At 30.5% G+C, this 18,944-nt stretch overlaps 2 protein-coding genes and 1 long non-coding RNA gene across 3 annotated transcripts; 1 reads left to right on the forward strand and 2 right to left on the reverse strand.

Annotated features, from left to right (window-relative positions):
* Positions 1-4,313: 4,313 nt before the first annotated feature.
* LOC140176946 (uncharacterized) lies at positions 4,314-9,502 on the reverse strand. Its single transcript, XR_011868204.1, has 2 exons — positions 8,581-9,502; positions 4,314-6,035 (listed from the first exon to the last, which is right to left on the reverse strand). It is a non-coding gene; the product is annotated as an uncharacterized lncRNA (long non-coding RNA).
* Positions 4,504-8,099, forward strand: LOC112729553 (receptor protein kinase TMK1-like). Its single transcript, XM_072208604.1, has 2 exons — positions 4,504-5,995; positions 6,746-8,099. Exons 1-2 carry the CDS (start codon positions 4,504-4,506, stop codon positions 7,933-7,935), a joined length of 2,682 nt encoding a protein of 893 aa, XP_072064705.1. The 3' UTR covers positions 7,936-8,099.
* A 16-nt stretch (positions 9,503-9,518) lies between the features above and the next one.
* Positions 9,519-10,130, reverse strand: LOC112729554 (uncharacterized). Its single transcript, XM_025779727.1, has one exon. The coding sequence runs from the start codon at positions 10,128-10,130 to the stop codon at positions 9,519-9,521; it is 612 nt and encodes a 203-aa protein (XP_025635512.1).
* Positions 10,131-18,944: the final 8,814 nt, after the last annotated feature.

Below are 18,944 nucleotides of genomic sequence, written 5' to 3' on the forward strand. Positions count from 1 at the left end.
ATGGCACAATTTAAATGATAGAACAGAGAATGTGACATAATATTAGCACAGTTGTTGTGCTCATGTTCATCCTAAATAACCATCACCAGAGCCGAAAACTTTTCACCCCAGAGAACAATGCTTATGCCAATTCTACAAAACATACACAAAGAACAGCACCATCTATTCAGTTCTATTTGAAAGTTAAAAATGAGATTGAGCCGAAATTGATGCTAGTTCAAAGAGAATCTGGTGAAAATAGAATGAAACTAAAGCCAACGAGAAAGGTATCTTCACAACAAGAAGCTCTTAGATTCTGAGAACAATGGAAGCACAAGGGTGATAACAATTTCTGATTGGAACAGAGGAGCAAATTACCAATACGAATCAGATAATTATTATGCAAAATGGAAATAACAAGAACAAGAATCATCATCAGAAAGAGCAATGGAAGCGTGTGAACAACTCACTACTCTACGAAAAGCTCATCATGTATTCATGCGCTTGCGATGATCCTGGAGTGCAACTTCCTCTCTCAGCAAGGAGGCCATACGGTGAAGCATTTCATCAAACAGAACATGTGCATGGCAAGAACAAGAACAATGAATTTGAATATGGTGTTTGAAGTTAGTCAATTCTAATCTCTTATGATTCATGCTTACTTATGGTACTGCATTATGGTGTGTGTTTGAAGCTAGTCGAATATTTTTTTTTTTTTTTAAATTAGAAGAGAGACTCAAATTCAAAATATAAGGTGAGAATTGAGAGACAATAATATTTGAGTTATAGTTTATTGTTTCGAATATGCTTGTTTAGTTTGATGCTAAATACACCATCTAAATTTCTACTGCGGTGCCGGTATCCACAAAAAGTTAATTAAAATATAAAATATATATTAAAATATAAAATATATATTAAAAGTAAATTAAATAATATATAATAATTAATTTAGTAGTTGATTTTTAATATGTATATAGTATATTTAAAATTTTTAGAGAACCTTTTTTTTATAATTGATGGACAAAAATATATGTTTTTTTTTTTATCAACTATATGCATAATTATGAATAACTAGCCCTAATTTTTCAACAAAATTTCATAGTTTTTCTTTTCTTTTACACGGAGTAAATTGTGATATGTGAGTTAAACTAATTTAAATTGATTAAGTTGACCAACGAACTCGTCTACTTAAATAATTATTGGAGTTTGAATTCTATATTATATATTTATTATATTTAATATTATATAATTATTCTGACAATCAGTAACGGATCCAGAAAATTTTGGTAGTAGGAGCAAAATTTATATAACATGATAATAATTTTTATAATAAAAATAATATGTGTATATAAAAAATTAAATATTAAATTATTTATTAACCACTATATATCTATGTATAAATACATGTATTATTTAACTTATTTTTAAGGTGTATTTTATATTTTAATATATATTTTATATAGATAATTATTTTTTATGTACATATAGCATGATTATTGTTATGATTATATTTTGTTATTGTAAAATATGATTAGCCTTCAAAATATCTAATATACAAATTAAAATACTAAAATAGTAATTTAAATAATAATATATAATTTAAAATTCTATTCTTTTAGGTTTTATATTTTTAAAAAATTAAGTAATTTTTCTCTTAACATTACCATCAAAATTTCTCTCTTTCCATATATATTACTAAACAATTATTTAAAAATTTAATTCCCAATACAATTAGAAGCCGACTCTTATTGATATTCATAGTTAAAAAAGTTCTTTCAATTAATATAGTTGCTACGCAAAAATTAAAGCTAATTTGAAAAGAAGATAAATAATATTCTTTTGAGTTAATTTTAAAAAAAAATACTAATTTCGTTTAAATATGAGAATTGATCATTCTAACGAATATCTAATATAAAATTTTTAAATTGACGATTAAGTACCAAAAGTTGAGTAAAAAATTATTGTGGGGTCAAATTTAATAATCTAATGGGGGCAAATAAATGTTATTATCATATACTACTCAAAAAAATTCTAAATTGTACACCACTGCACTTAGATCCGTCCCTACTGACAATAACTAATAAATATTAAATAAAATAATTTTGAGTGGTTTAATTTGACCTAATTTTTAATTATCTACCAAAGGTTATGGATTATATATTCAACAACTCTTCTGCCACATATCCGTAAATGAAATTTTCATCCATCAACCACGTCTCATTTCCGGTTGTGATTAAAAGGCGAAAGGCCTTTCATATTGTTTTGTACGTGAGAACAAATATAATATATGTACGTCAATAAAGTATTATTTCACACATCACATGTACATATAATATATCCTTGTGAATTTGAAATCAAAGCACGCGGCCCTTAAAAAAATAAGAAGCAGCAGCAGCTAAAATAGCAAAAATAATGTGATGATTAGTGCATGTGAAAGGGAAACCAACCTAAAAAGCTAAAGGGAAATCTACTTACTTTTGCTTAGGCCTTTTAATATTATATTTAATTTGTCTCCTTTATATTGTTTAAAAATATTACATATATATATTTCGTCATACAATAACCTCCTTTTAGATTGGTTAAAATCGAAAAATGTTTACATGACTTTTTGTCAAAATATATTAGGAAATTCTTTATTTATCATCCAATTAGCTATTTAAACAATACCTTATATCCTGTTGTACATCAACATATATGTCTATTAATATGTAATTATTATTATCAATTTTCACTGCAACAAAAAGGTATTTTGGCAATGTTTTTTTTTTTTTATGTTTGACGACAATTTTAACCGTCATTAAATATTTTTGTGACGGTTAAAAAAAAAGTCACGAATTTGAGCATCACCAGCTGACATAAACACATAGTATGAGTTTTGGACCACTGTTGATAAAGAGTGTCGTTAAATTATTTATGACGGTTTTTGAAGTATAAAACTATCACTAATTTGTAACAACTGTCAATGTGTATTTTTAATGCTGTGTTTCGCGACATTTTAAAACTGTGATTAAAATACTAAATCATGTGACAGTTTTTTCTTATATTCCATGGCTATTTTAAACAGTTACAATATTTAGTGACGATTTAAAACCGTCACTAAGTTATTAATTCTTATGACATTTTTTAAGTATATTTAGTGACTATTTAAATTGTCATAATATTTTCAGTGATAATTTTTTATTTAAAATTGTCACTAAGTTATTAATTTCTATGAAATTTTTTTTTATTTAGTGATTGTTTTAAACTGTCATAATCTCTCCAACATCAAAACTTTTTATTATCAAAAGTTGAATTATCTAGAAATGACATTATATTTCAACAAATCTAAATTCAATCTCACAAATTTTACAAAAATAGTAACAATGTATTTCAAAAGTTGAATTCTACAAGTTTTACATAGTCATAATCTATAATATGTAAATTCAAAAGCTCCAAACTTAATCTAAATATGTAAAGTTAGCAATTCAATCATAAAACTCCTTTAAATGTTAGATGGTCTATGTTGTTAAGATTTGTGACTGATAGAAGAAAATGGTCTTATCTGTGTCGATAATCATTCAAAATTTGCAACCTACAATTGAAAATAAAAAAATATTTTAGAAAATTTTTTAAAAAAATACTTAGCAAATCAACAAGTATTATATGAAAGGCTATAATTATAAACTATAATCATTTTAAAGTGGTTGATGATGAAATTTGAATATGCAAATACATAAATTAACTGATGTTGATTAAAAAGGCTAATTCCCTAATCGTTCTGTTATTTAGAATAATATTAGAGAAGCAATCCTATAATGGTCAATTTTAGCAAATATTATAGTAAGTCAACGGTAGTTATAATATTAACTATATAAAGTGGACTCCAAAGTCTTGAACCGATATTGTAATGGTGCATGCATTCTCTATTGTAATTATTACTTTTATTAGTACTTTTAGGTTAGCAGGGAATAAAGCAATAACCCTAAAATATTATAGTTTCACTATTTTGCATTCCATGGCTGTACTGTTCTGACCGCGCCACTAGTGTCAACTACGAACTAGGAAACACCAAATGATTTGTTTATGGATGATGATTAACTTTCTAGTCCAGTGTCCACACCACAAGTCCACAACTACGAAACAAAGGCATTATATTTTCAATTTATATGTATATAAAATATGGAAAAAAATATTTGGACCTATATATATATATACATAACATGATGCATGTTGACATAAACTATATGAGTTTATGATTTTTTTTTTTTAACAAGGAATGTTCCACGCACTAAAGTGGAACGACTCAACTGAAACACAACATATACAAAATAAAAATTACATAAACAATCAATCAATTATCATCTCCGACATTGTCATTAACAACCACATGAATGATCATCACACCACTTCTAATTTAGAAACGACCTCATAAAGAAACGATGAATTGATGACTTCTTTTATTCTGTTTCCCACATTCTTGGTTCTCAAAAACCGTGTGTTAAGTTGGTGCTCGCTTGACACAGATCTGATCTATCTAAATCCAAAATGGTTCAACCAAGATTGAAATCCAAAACTCTCACTAGTGGTTTAGCAACACTCTTCTTGTTCTTCTTGTTGTTGTGGCGGTGCGTGCTGTCGGATAACGAGTTAGTGGATTATGAAGCTGCTTATCTGGAGAAGCTTAGGAAGGCTATATCCCCTGCTCCCTCCAACTGGTTCACCGCCACCAACATGTGCGACTGGAGCCGTGTGATTTGCACCGACGGTGTCGACGGCCGCACCGTAGTTGACATCAACCTCAGCTCGATGTCTCTTAACGGAACGCTCCCTTCCGGTCTCAACAACTCCTTACACAACCTCAAAACTCTCAATCTCGGTCACAATTCTCTCACCGGCCCTCTCCCCTCCTTTGCTGGCCTCTCTCTCCTCCAAGAGCTACATCTGGAATCCAACAACTTCACCTCCGTCCCTCATGGCTGCTTCCAAGGTCTAAAAAGTTTGCAGCAGTTCTCCTTCACTTCCAACACCAACCTCGAACCGTGGACATTTCCCGTCGATTTGGCTGACTCCATTGAGCTCCGAATTCTCGATCTCGGCGCTACAAACCTCACTGGCTCCTTGCCAGATACATTTGATTCCTTCCCCGATTTGCAGATTCTTGAACTCTTTGATAACAACCTCACTGGCTTGTTGCCCAAGTCTCTTGCGAAACTACTCAAGCTACGATCGTTATATCTCAACGACCAAAAGTTGTCGGGTAAAATTGAATTCCTTTCATCCATGACCCAGTTGAAATATGTGTGGCTTCACGGGAACGCCTTTGAGGGTCCCATTCCTGACTTGTCAAACTGCACCAACTTGGCAGAACTTTATCTTGACAACAATCAATTAACGGGTGCAGTTCCACCTTCTCTCATCAATCTCTCGTATTTGGAGGAGGTTTTCTTGGCCAACAACTCGCTGCAGGGCCCTATGCCTGCGTTCAACAAGAATGTGAAAACAATAATTCTTGAAGGAAATGGGTTCTGTTTAAACCATCCTGGCCCTTGTGATTACAGAGTCACCACTTTGCTACAAGTTGCTGAGGCCTTTGGATATCCGTTTCAGTTGGCGCGCACGTGGCGAGGGAACGATCCCTGTAACCGTTGGAGTTTCATCACGTGCGATATCCAAGGCAAGATCAGAACCGTCAATTTGACGAACCTGAATCTCACCGGAACCATCTCGCCTGCCTTTGGCAATTTAAGCGATTTGCGAGAACTGCATCTTAGTGGGAACAATTTAAGCGGATCAATACCTGAAAGTTTGACAACTCTGTCACAACTCAAGATTCTGGATGTCTCCAACAACAACTTATCCGGGATCATTCCCACATTCTCTTCTAGCATCACGCTCAATACTACAAATAATCATGGTTTTGTTGATAGAAATTCTCCACCCAAAGCAAGTCCTCCTCATCCATCTGCACTTCCTCCCAGTCCTACTAATAGAGCAAGGCCAACCGCATCTAGAACCACACCTCTTTGGATTAAATTAGGTACGCTCTAATCTACGTACACCAACTGCAATCTTGCATGCTAAAAATTAAAAAAATAATTCATGTAAACTAAAAGTTAGTCATCATGTATTTGCATATATTAAATAATCAGCAACTAGAATAATACAATAGAAGAATGATCAAACATGTTTCCAGCAGTATGATAAAATATTTTATGAGATGTCAAATACATATTTTTATATCTTATGATTTATTAGTAGCTAATCTTTTGTATACACTTAGTATGATTGGTTAAAATTAAAGAGATTAGATGCATATGGTAAATCACATGAGAATGACAGATCTTTGTTAATGGGACATGAGTAGTAAATATATAGGCTTATGAATTGTGAATAGATAGACTCGCAGGTATACAATGGCCACAATTATATTGATCCTTGATATTGGCTTCAACATCTCATATGGTAGCTCTAACTTGATTTCAAAAGTGTAGGATCATTTTCAAGTTTTGATAGTTGCTTAACTAAATTTTTCTGTTGTGTATGTATGCTTCTTGGAAATATTTTCCTACGGAATATACAAAATATAAGTTTCTATCTACTTTCATTATCTCCTCTCTCTCTCTCTGATTTATCTTTTCCTTTTTCAAAAAACAAAATGGAAATTTCTTCTAAAATTTTGAAAATTAAAACGAAAAAAATTAAGAATCCTCTCTTGTGTCAAATATAACGTTATTCAAATAGCATTACTCTATTTGTAATTATTCTTCACGTCATTGCATATACGCAGGTGCTGGTGCTGCAGGTAGTGTTGTTGGAATTATTGTAATCTTTGGAGTGATTGTTTTTAACCGTAAGAGGCGTTTAGGTTTAGTACAAAAGATAGTGTTAAGGAGAAAAAGAAAGCACGTTGATCATTATGTTGAAAATCTCATCAAAAGTTACAGTTCTCTGAGTCTTAAGCGATATTCTTATAAAGAAGTGAAAAAAATGACAAAGTTGTTTAGTGAAAAATTAGGAGAAGGAGGATATGGCATTGTGTATAAAGCAAGTTTAGCTGATGGTCAACAGGTGGCAGTAAAAATACTGAAAGAGTCAAAGGGAAGTGTGGAAGAATTTATAGATGAAGTTTTTATCATTAGCAGAACATCTCATATGAACATTGTTTCACTTTTGGGATTTTGTTATGAGAAGAATAAACGAGCATTGGTTTATGAATTCATGCACAATGACTCTTTAGATAAGTTTACTTATAAAAAAGAGTCTTCTAATGGTGTTTATAATTTGGATTGGAACACCTGGTACCAAATCTCAATTGGCATTGCTCGAGGGTTAGAATATTTGCATCAAGGATGTAATACAAAAATTTTACATCTTGATATTAAACCTCAAAATATCCTTTTAGATGAACATTTTTGCCCCAAGATTGCAGATTTTGGATTGGCTAAAATATGTAAGAAAGATCAAAGTATTGTATCTATATTAGGTACAAGAGGAACTCCAGGATACATTGCACCAGAAGTTTTTAGTCGAACATATGGTGGTGTTTCTCACAAATCTGATGTATATAGTTATGGTATGTTGATTCTTGAAATTATTGGAGGAAGACATAACTACTATGAAAGTAAAGAATCACATACCAATGAACTTTGCTTTCCAGATTGGATCTACAAAGATCTTGAGAAAGGAAATATTCCTACAAGGTGTTTGCTTGACAAAGAAGAAGAAAATGGCATGGTAATGAAAATGACTTTAGTAAGCTTATGGTGTATTCAACCAAATCCATTGGATAGGCCTTCTATGGGTAAAGTAATAGACATGTTAGAAGGATCACTTGAGTCAATACCATATCCTCCAAAACCAGTCTTATTTTCTCCTGAAAGACTTGTCTCACAATATTCAGATATATCTTATAGCAATGAACATGAGACAAGTTCAACAACAATAGAAGAAATTGACTTAGAGAAAGGGTTAATGTGACTTTGATGAAACTTCCAGTTCTTGTTAAGCATTATTGTGTAAGTTCTTTTCACAAACTTCAAATATATGCTAACAAAAATTTGGATCAACTATGTATTTATAATATAATTAAGTGAAATAGTTTCAATATATATGGTACAATGTGGTAGACACTATTTTATTTCTCCTCTTCGTCCCAGTGATCTCATCATTCTGCTATGTTTATTGTTTCTTTCTCATTCACTTTGTTTAATTTATGTTACATATGTACATGCACTCTCAAAAGTAAAACATGTGTTCCATATGATAGAGAAAAATCAAATTTAAACAAGAATTACTGATTGTAACTTCTTCAATATAAGAAGGCAGTGAATATAATAACTTGACGCTTCTAATGATACAAGTTTAAGTGGTAGAGCATAAAATGTGAGACAGGTTGTGCATCCCCTGTTACTCTTACAAATGTGACAGAATTTGCTTTCTATCACATGGTATTTAATTCTTTGATGACCATTCAAGTTCTCAAGCTTTCAAGGGTGTAAGAGAGTACCATCATGAACTCACTAAAAAGTAAAAACTATCTTCTATTGGTAATATAAAGAGAAGAAAAACAAAGAAAACAGAAGATTAGTCTACGACATAATCGAGATACAGGAGAGGAAGAACCTGACTAGGGGGTTCATTTCAGTCCTTGCACTGTTGCACACAACAGCTGCATCCACAACCATCTTGGCTAGACAGTTCGCCCTCCCATTCGATATTCCAAACCACCACTCCACACTCAACCATGGTCCCAAGGGCATTGATGCTGCCAATCTAAATTGATTTTAACAAAATTTATCTCCGGACAATGCCAATCTATATGCACATCAATCTCTCTGTTCTTCTTAAGGAGCCAATAATAAGCTGAAGATGTAACATAAGAAACCTGATGCTTTTGGTTTATAAACCCAAGTGTCTTCCAAATCAGAACAAGGTGCTGTTAGAAGAGTGATATCTTGGGGAATACTTGTATATAGATGCTGCAAGTTCCATTGATTGTAAATCCAAATACCCCTCACCCTCATATGACTACTCACAATATTAATAACAGGAACTCTGGCACCAATAGGTCCTCCACTCAATCAATTTGAAAACCAAAGAGAAGAATTTTCAATGCCCAGGTTAAAATTAGACGATCCTTTGCAGAACAAATACTTCTCCATGTCCTAGTGGCATTCCTCTTAGGTTCTATACAAGAACACTAGAGCCAGATATACATTTATGGAGCCCAAATAGAAGTGCAGGCCTCTCGGGTTGGGTAAGAAGTAAGAACCTTCCAAACCAGTGAAGCATTTCATCAAACAGAACATGTGCATGGCAAGAACAAGAACAATTCAATTGGATATTGTATTTGGAGTTAGTTAATTCTAATTCTCCAAAATAATAGTCATCACATAAGCCAAAGAAGGCAAGTGAGGAAGTGCATAATCCATCACAAGAAATCAAAACAAAACATTATTATGATATTATTACAACCATTACAAATTAGCAGAAGTCTCCACTCTCCAGCAATTGGCAACTCACATCACACTCTCCAAAGCAACGTAACCAACTCTACGTCCTCATTGGCTGGGAAGTGCGGGAGTGGTATCAGCTTTTTTCTTCACGCGCCGAACGGCGAGTATCAAAGCAACAAATCGCAAAGAAAGTAAAACCACCAGAAACGTGACAAACACATAGATAAAAACGCGAAATCCGGCGTGAGTTTTCTGAATACGCGGATTGAGAAGAAAAGCACCGAGCGTGTAAGACACGGCAAGAAGGATGAGAGAGAAGGACATGAGCATTGCAAGCACCAGGGTTGGGTACCCTGGACCCAGAGGAACTCCGCTTATGACCAATATGCACGTGGTGATTGAAAACAAGAAGGAGATAGAGTTAGTTAGCATGAACCCGGAGTAACCGTGACGGTCAACTGCAGCGTAAACGGATTGACCTGGACATGCTTGACCGTGGGCAATTGGTGACGGACAAGCGACGGATCCGTTGTCGCCGTTTTGAATAACGCCGCCGGGTGGGTTGAGACCGTTTTGAAATGCCATTGTTGCAATGACGGTTGCCATGAGTCCCAGGTTCCCTCTCATTTCCTTCAGCCACTCGCCACCATCGTCACCTGGCGGAAGCGATACCAGATAACGGAAGCTACCCGAAATAATACTCACAATGACGTCCATTGTTAATTATTGAGAGAGAGAGAGAGCAAGCAAGCATGAGGCACTACTACTAATAATGTAAGTAGATTTTAGATTTTGTGAGTAGTAGCCATTAATTAATTATTAATAATGTATTTAATGATGTAAAATTTTATTTAATAGTAGAGAATTACTTATTTTTATTTTATTGGTTAAGTGTTGGCTAGATTCTTAGACTTTTTCAAAAAATAATACACTTTTTTAGGATTAATTTTTTTATACATGTTTTTGTTAAAAATGAAATTATTGGGTGTAATTATACATTGGTGAATTTTGAACACACATTTCAGCCAATACACAGAAACGTATTGAATATTTTTATAATACTATAATACATTTCAAATGTCAATATTTAAACAAAACATCATCTCTACTTTCATATTAAAAATAATTTCTGTGCCCCTAGCATTGCCAGTTAGCAGCTATTTAGTAAAATTTAGAATCTTTTCGTTGTGATAATTCCTTCACTTAATTGGGATTTTCGCCATCTTTCTTCGTATCTCGATAATGCATTATTAAATAACGGATATAATTTAATCTTTGAATTCTCAAAGTATGTACAACAATTTTAAATTAAAACAAATCTCAAATAAACTTGAACAGTCTAGTAATTATCTCACTAGTCTATTTAAGTAAGAATTGAAATTCGAATTTGCATTATATACGTAATAATTTATTAACCAATTACAAATTTTAAATAAAATTTTGATCTGTGATAAATTAATTTTTAATATGCCGAATTGAGGAGTAACATAAGCTAGAAAAAACAAATCCTTTGTTAGGAAAAAACACACACATATATATACATATATATATATATATATACACACATGGGTTTTTGCATACCTGGGTTTAGAAGCATATATAGCAGCAATAGAGATATAGAGGGACATGAACATATTGCCAATACCAAGGTGGGATATCCTGGACCCAGGGTAGCCCCACTCATAAATATAATACATGTGATTAAAGAAAACAAGAAAGAGATAGTGTTGGTCAACGAGTATAAATTATTGATGTATTTTGCTTGATTGATCGCAACTTAGAGCACGAGGCAGTGGCAAGTGTGAAAAGAAAAGCAAAATTTTTCTTTTGAAAATTTTAAGAAGTTAGACCTAGTTTTGTGACGACGATGTTGCAAAATTTGACCTAGTCAGTAACTAGCAACCTTATATGCTGCACGCCTACAACTTTATAAAGCTGAAGTTGATATTTCTTCTTGAACAGCCATGAGTGTAACATAATATGTAGGGTATCTCATATATGTTTTATGTATGGAATTTTTGGTTGAGTAGTAGCTAGTGCCATGGATGAAGAATCTTAGCATGAGTGTCAAAAACCAAAAGTAGTTAAGAAAAAAACATTCACTACAAGTAAAAAGAACCATTCAAAAGTCAAAACCTATAAAAAAAACGTAATTAAAAAGAATATCTAAAATAGAAACAGATATAACAACAAGAAGAAAAAAAAAACATAATAAAAACAAAATATTTAAAACAATTTAAAAATATAAAAATCATCTAACCGGTTCTCAATTATTACTGTGCACCTGAATTTTCATAAAAAATATATTTAAAATCTAAAAATAAAAGGCACCACTCAAATAAAGATCCTAAAAACAACTTTTTCTAAAGACGCTTATGTGGCAAAATCTAAACTATACATTCTAAAACCACACTTTTAACTACATAACACTTAAAACCATAGCATTTTATGAGAAAAGCGTCGCCTAATGAAAAAAAGTAAATTAGAAGATTTAAGAGAAGAAATAATTAAATTATCAAAATTAATAGATCAAAAACTAATGATTTTAACTAATGTTAATTGTAATGACACCGAATTCTTAAAAATCAATACAAAATGATTTTTCTCAAAATCTTTATTTTACTATAAGTTTTATTGAAGGACTTCAAAAACTTGAAAAAACTTATATTTCACATGGAATTTCTAAAAAATACTACCATGGAAATGATTCCCCACATCTCTATCATACTTTTAACCCACAATTAAATTCTATAGTAGATATGTTTGAAGAAATATTAGTATCCATAAAATTTCAAAAAAATAAGAAAAAAGAGGAATCTAATATAAACGAAATTAAACAGATATTAAATAAATATTTTCAGAAAGAGAATCCCAAAGAAGAAAAAATTCAAAATATAGACAACATAACAAAACTAAAAGTAAAACCACCATTAAAATTATGAACATTGAAGAAAAATTAGAAGAAGTTACAATGCTTTTTAAACAATTAAAAATGGCTCAAGAAAATAATATTATGGAACAAGAATTTCAAATAGAAGAAGAATTAGTAAATTCTGAAAATATAGAAAATGAAGAACACATCCTAGATTATTCAAGTGATGAAGAACCAGCAATTCCAATACAAGTAAAAAATGAAGCTGGAACATCTAAGGATAATCAATCTCAATTTAAATGGGAAACAGATTTTGAAAATTATGCTTTTAAAAAGGGATTTATAAATAAAAATTCAAAGTATACAAAAATACCATCAAAGTACGTTCCTAAAATCCAGGAAACGGAAGGAGAAAGAATGCTCGATTTAGACTGTAAAAAGAATGAAAAACAAATTTTCGAGAACTGGTTGAATTCCTTCTTATTAGAAGCCTTTACTAATCCAAAACTTAGTGAATTATCGGGAGGAGATATCTGGAATTATATAGGGTTTCATACTAAAGGAACTGTAAGAGATTACATGACATCAATAGAAAACCAAATAATAGAAGAATTAGCAACAAAAACAACAGTTTACTATAAAATATTACATATAATGATGATTCTATATAAAGAATTTTTTGGAAAAAACATTATAGATCATAGACAAGAAGTCTATAATAAAGAATATCAAGAAGCAAAAAACCATTTATCTAATATTCAAATATATGATTTATGTAATGTGGAATCTTACATATGTGAATACAGAATACATTATTATAAACTAAAAGAAGAAGATAAAAACCATTATCTTAGTATGTATATAACAAAACTTCCATACCCTGCTAATGAATTTATAATGGAAAGATTTATAAGAGAAATAAATAGAGGAACAATTGAAAATAATTTTGACAGAGCAACTTCTGCAATAAGAGAGGAAATAAAAGAACGTTGTATGCAAGAAGCAACTAAAAAAAGATTTGAAAATATAATTAGAATTTGCTGTCAGGATAATGAAAAAATACCTCAAAATATGGTCTTAATAAAAATTTTCAAAGAAAAAGAAAATATCAATTTAGAAAAAGAAAATACTATCCAAACTGGAGAAAAAAGAGGTATTTTAGAAAAAGAAATAACAATAAAAAACAAAAAATAACTATTGCCCAAATAAAAAAGAAAATTGTAAGTGTTGGTATTGCCAAGAAGAAGGACACTATGCAAATGAATGTCCAAAAAAGAAGGATAAAAAAGACCTTACCAAACAATTAGAAATTGCTAAGTCTTGTTTCATGGAATCATTAGAAGAATCAGATGATAACTTAGACTATATTTTTGAATATGTCTCAGAAACAGACTCAGAGACTGAGCAATAATGCCACATTTATTACTATAAAAATAACAGAAAAGTTTATAAATGCTTTCATAGATACTGGAGCAACACAATGCTTTGCTAGTACAAATATAAAACTTGATTGGAAAAAATTAAAGAAACCATTAAGAGTTAGAATAGCTGACAAATCAATACATAAAATTGACCAAAAAGCAGAAATGGTTGAAATATTTATTCAAAATTATAGGTTTATTGTTCCATCTATATATATGATAGATTCTGGGATGGATTTTATCATAGAAAATAACTTCTTAAAGTTATATCATCCATTCATTCAAGAATTAACATACATAATTTTAAAAGCTCCACACGATTCTTCAATAAATCAAAAATCAAAACGTATAAAGATACCAACTACTACTATAGATAAGATTTTAAAATTTAAAATATTTTCTATATTAGAAACATGTTATTTAAATTTATATTTTCAGATAAATATCCCAAAAAATAATCTTGAAATAAAAATAGAAGAACTTTTGGATGAAATTTGCGCTGAAAATCCTTTAGATATTAAAAATACAAATAAAGAATTAGTAAGTATTAAATTAAAAGATCTTACAAAAGAAATAAATGTTCCAAATAAAATTCTTTATTCCGCAAGAGATAGAGAAGAGTTCTCATTAGAATGTAAAGATCTTTTGCAAAAAGGAATTATAAGATTAAGTAAAAGTCCTCATGCGGCTCCAGCTTTTTATGTCGAAAACAATAATGAAATTAAAAGGGGAAAACGAAGAATGGTAATTAATTATAAGAAAATGAATGAAGCAACTGTTGGTGATGCTCATAAACTTCCAAGAAAAGATTCTATTTTAGAAAAAAATCAAGGGAGCAACTTGGTTTTCATCTCTTGATGCAAAATCAGGATATTGGCAACTTCGTTTAGACGAAGAAACAAAGAAATTAACTGCTTTTACTTGCCCAATAAAAGAATCAACAAGTGTGTTGCTCTATGAATAGAATGTTTTACCATTCGGATTAAAACAAGCCCCAGGTATCTATCAAAGATTTATGGAAAAAATTTAAAAGAATTAAATGAATTTATTTTAGTTTACATTGATGATATATTAATTTTTACAAAACAGGATAAAGAAGATCATCTTCAAAAATTATTAATAGTTTTAGTAAAGAAAAAGGATTAGTTCTTAGCAAAAAGAAAGCAAAAATTGCAAGACAAGAAATAGAGTTTCTTGGGTTAATTTTATCCACTCAGGAAAAGTTAAAACTTCAACCAAATATTTTAGAAAAGGTAAATTTATTTCCTAATAAAATAGAAGATAGAAAATAATTACAAAGATTTTTAGGGTGTATAAATTATATTTCTGATCAAGGATTTTTAAAGAATATAACAGAATACACTAAAAACTTATTTCCAAAAATAAGTACTAAAAAAGAATAGAAATGGGAAGAAAAAGATAGTATGCAAATTCAAAGGATCAAAGAATTATGTGAAAAGCATCCGGAACTTTATATTCCAGAAAAAAACGACTACTTAATAGTAGAAATAGATGCTTCAGACATAACCTGGTCAGGATGTCTAAAAGCTAAGAAAGCTATAAAAAGTTTGGAACAAGAAAAAGAATCACTAGATTCTAAATATTCCCCAAAGGAATTACTTTGCAGGTATATTTCAGGGACTTTTACTCCAACAGAACAGAGATATACTACTCATGAAAAAGAAACTCTAGCAGCAATTAAATCTCTTAAAAAATAGAAAATTAATTTACTACCCAAAGAATTTACATTAAGGACAGATTCAAGTTACCTAACAGGTTTCATTCGATACAATTTAAAAGTTGATTATAATCATGGGCGATTGGTAAGATGGCAATTATTTTTGTTACAATCTCCAATAAAAATTGAATATATTAAGGGTGACAAAAATATTATTGCAGATACATTAACAAGAGAATGGAATTCGTTTAAACGTATTAAATCAAGAAATTCAAAAATATCAGCAAGAACTCGAAGAATGCAAGCATTGTCAGCAAATAAGAACACAGATCCAATCCCTCAAGAAGGCCATTGAAGCAATGAAATCAACACAACAACCAAAACCATCAGAGTTCAGCCAGCCAAGCATGGTGGACAAACCAGGTGAAGAAAAAATTTCAGAAAATAAAACAATTGCTGAAATTATTAAAAAATCCACACAAGACAAAAAATATTATGTAATTTATAATGGCTCCATGAAAGGAGTATATGATGCCTGGAAAAAAGCAGCACCATTCACACATCAATCAAAGATAGTTCATAAAGGAGGATTTTTAACACTAGAAGAGGCAAAGGAATCCTTCAGGGAATATGAAGCTCTTCATCCAGAGCAAACCCTAAAAAGAGCAGATAAAGCTCCAGTTCAAGCCCAGAGAACAGGAATAATGAGAAACATTCCTACAAGGGCTGAAATCAAGGAAAAGAAAAGGGTCTGTAGATCAAATCTCAGATAAACACTTAATATAGTCCTGAATTGGACCGAAGAAAAAAGGGCAAGTTTTGGGTACTATCCTATCGCCAAAGAACAGCTAACAAAGCTGGTTATTTTTCCAGAGGCTTCCCCATCTGACACTTATTAGTTTTTTCAGTATGGATTAATTGATACAATTTTAATTTTTAATGATCTAAAAATTATTAGTGAGTTTCTTGCAGGATTCGTTGATACAGTAAAGAGATTTAAAAATATGATTGACAATGTAAATCCAAGGGATATATCCCTAAAATTTATAAATAGTCAACCTATTTTTAGTGAAGAAGAAGAATGCTTAGTTCCAGCACACCAAGTAATATTCATGTCCGTCTTTCCAGGAAACTTTCAACCAATTGATCAAATTCAAGATTTAGCAAGCTACAGTCATGAAGGAAGACTAGCTAGCACATTAGCGAGGGTCTTTGAAAGAACTCAAAAAATAACAAGGGAATCTCACACAAGAATTAATTATAAAAGCAGAAATACTCTGCTTGTGTCAAGTAAAAGAAATAAAATTGAAGAAAGAGAGATGAGACTCTTGGTGAAATTCGAATCTGCATTCTACAATCTATCCGGACTCTTAGAAAAGCTCCCTGAAGGGATAAAAAAGAATCTCTGCTATTTGATAAAAGACAGAGAAGACCACAAGTACCAGCTATGTGCCTCGGAAATATCTGAAGAAAGCAATAATGAAATGGAATCCATCCACATGATAAAAGAAGAAGACAGTGCATCCATCCACATGATAAAAGAAGAGGACAGCGCATCTGAAGCATCCCTCAACATTATTGCATAATGACGTAAGCGCTTAGGTCATAGAGCACCAACAATGTAGCTGGTGCAAGATAATAAACAATGACGTAAGCAATAACGTCATAAGAAGGGTAAGGATGGGAATTGTCCATCAGACCCAACCATTATAAATAGATTGCTTAGGCAATTGTAGAATGTATCAGAAAACAGAAAGCAAAAGGCTAAGAGTACTCATATGCTAGAGAGCAAGGAGGAAGATGCCAAGGCAATTCTGTAGTCTGACAAAAGAATTCCCTTAGGAAAAAATAGTTTTAAACTCTCCTCTGGAGTTAATATCTACAATCTCCCCTCTGGAGATAAAAACACCTTATGTAAAATATACTAAATAAAGGAAGTTTTTCTCCAGAAAGGTACGTCTTTGTCCTAATCTCTTAGTTATGAATTATTTAGAAAGCTTAGAATTAACGGAAGAATCTGATTATTATAGATTAACTGCTTTATTAGATAATGAAAAACAGGTTGTTCTAAAAATAGAATTAAATCTCAAATCAAATGAAAATTTTAATAAACAAAGTCTTTTAAAAGAAGTTTTTAATAGAAAAAATATAATATACTATGAAAAAATTCAACTTGAAGCCCCTGTAAAAATAAAATCTGCTAATGGAAAACTTGAAATAGCTTTAATAAACGATGAAGAATTAAGTAAACAGATTGAGAAAATTAAGGATCAACAGAAAAGATCTAAAATTGGATGGATTCATATTAGTACCATACAAGTTTTAATCAAATCTACATATATGAAAGGAATTAATTTACCAATAAGTTTAGCAATCTGTGACAAAAGAATTACTGATGACCCAATAGATCAAATAATTGGAATTGTTCATGGAAATTTGACAAATGTAAATGTTAAATTTAATGCCCATCTTGGATATGCTATACCTTTATCAACTGAAAATCTTGGTAGATCTATAAGTTTAGCTTATAAATTTCATAGAAAAAGTTTAATGGAATAAGATGATGAACCATTTTCAATTACATATGCAATAAATTATGCTTTAACAAATAGCCATCATAGTATAATATTTAAAAATAGAGAAAGAATTTATGTTGATGAATTATTTCAGAAAATTGTAAAAACAGAAATACCAAAATATAAAGCTATTGAAAACCCAATTCTATTATTAAAAGAACCATAAAAAAGATCGGTTTCATCAAATTTTCAAATAAGAGAATCTAAAATCAATAGTCCTTTAAGTTTATCTAAATTAAAAATTAAAGAAGAAAATTCTGAAATAAAGGAATTAACAAAAAAGGTCGAAAAATTAAATGAAACCCTAAATACTAAATTATGACAATAAATAAGGAAGAAATATATGTAACTTATCAAGATAAAAAAACAAGAGCTCTTTGAAAGAGAAAATCGTTTGAATTATTTGCAGTTTTCTGAAATAAATCAAAGAGCATTTAAAACTCTAAAAATAATCTATAACAAGTTAAAAAGGGAAGTTGAAGAGCTAGAAAAATTAATAGAATCTCTGAAAAATAGTGATGAATCAATGATAGAGTTTGCAGAAATTCTAAAATAAATAATGATAAACAAAACTATTTTAGGAATTATAATAAGATTACCTAATTTATGAGGCATAAAAAGATTGAAAAACCAGAAAATAAAATAAAAAGGAAAAGAGCGAAAAAATTAAAAAATAAAATAGAGGAGTATAAAAGAGAATTAAACAATCTTCAGGTCGAAATTGATGACCTTATAATAAAAAGGATAGAAATAAGAATAAATATAAACAAGTTAGAATCAAATATAGGAAATTTATAAATGTCTGGAAAACCATATTACGATTTAAAAGAATTAAAACTGTTGCAAGAAAAGATGGAGACAAGAGAAAGTGTAGAAATAAAAAGAAGTTTTTGAGGATTTAAGAAATTATAAACAAATAAAAGATTTTATAATAGAAATTAGAATATAATTAAAAAAACTATAAATATGAAATCAGAATTATAA

Source organism: Arachis hypogaea, chromosome 12 (assembly GCF_003086295.3).
Source record: "Arachis hypogaea cultivar Tifrunner chromosome 12, arahy.Tifrunner.gnm2.J5K5, whole genome shotgun sequence".
NCBI classification, from domain to species: domain Eukaryota; kingdom Viridiplantae; phylum Streptophyta; class Magnoliopsida; order Fabales; family Fabaceae; genus Arachis; species Arachis hypogaea.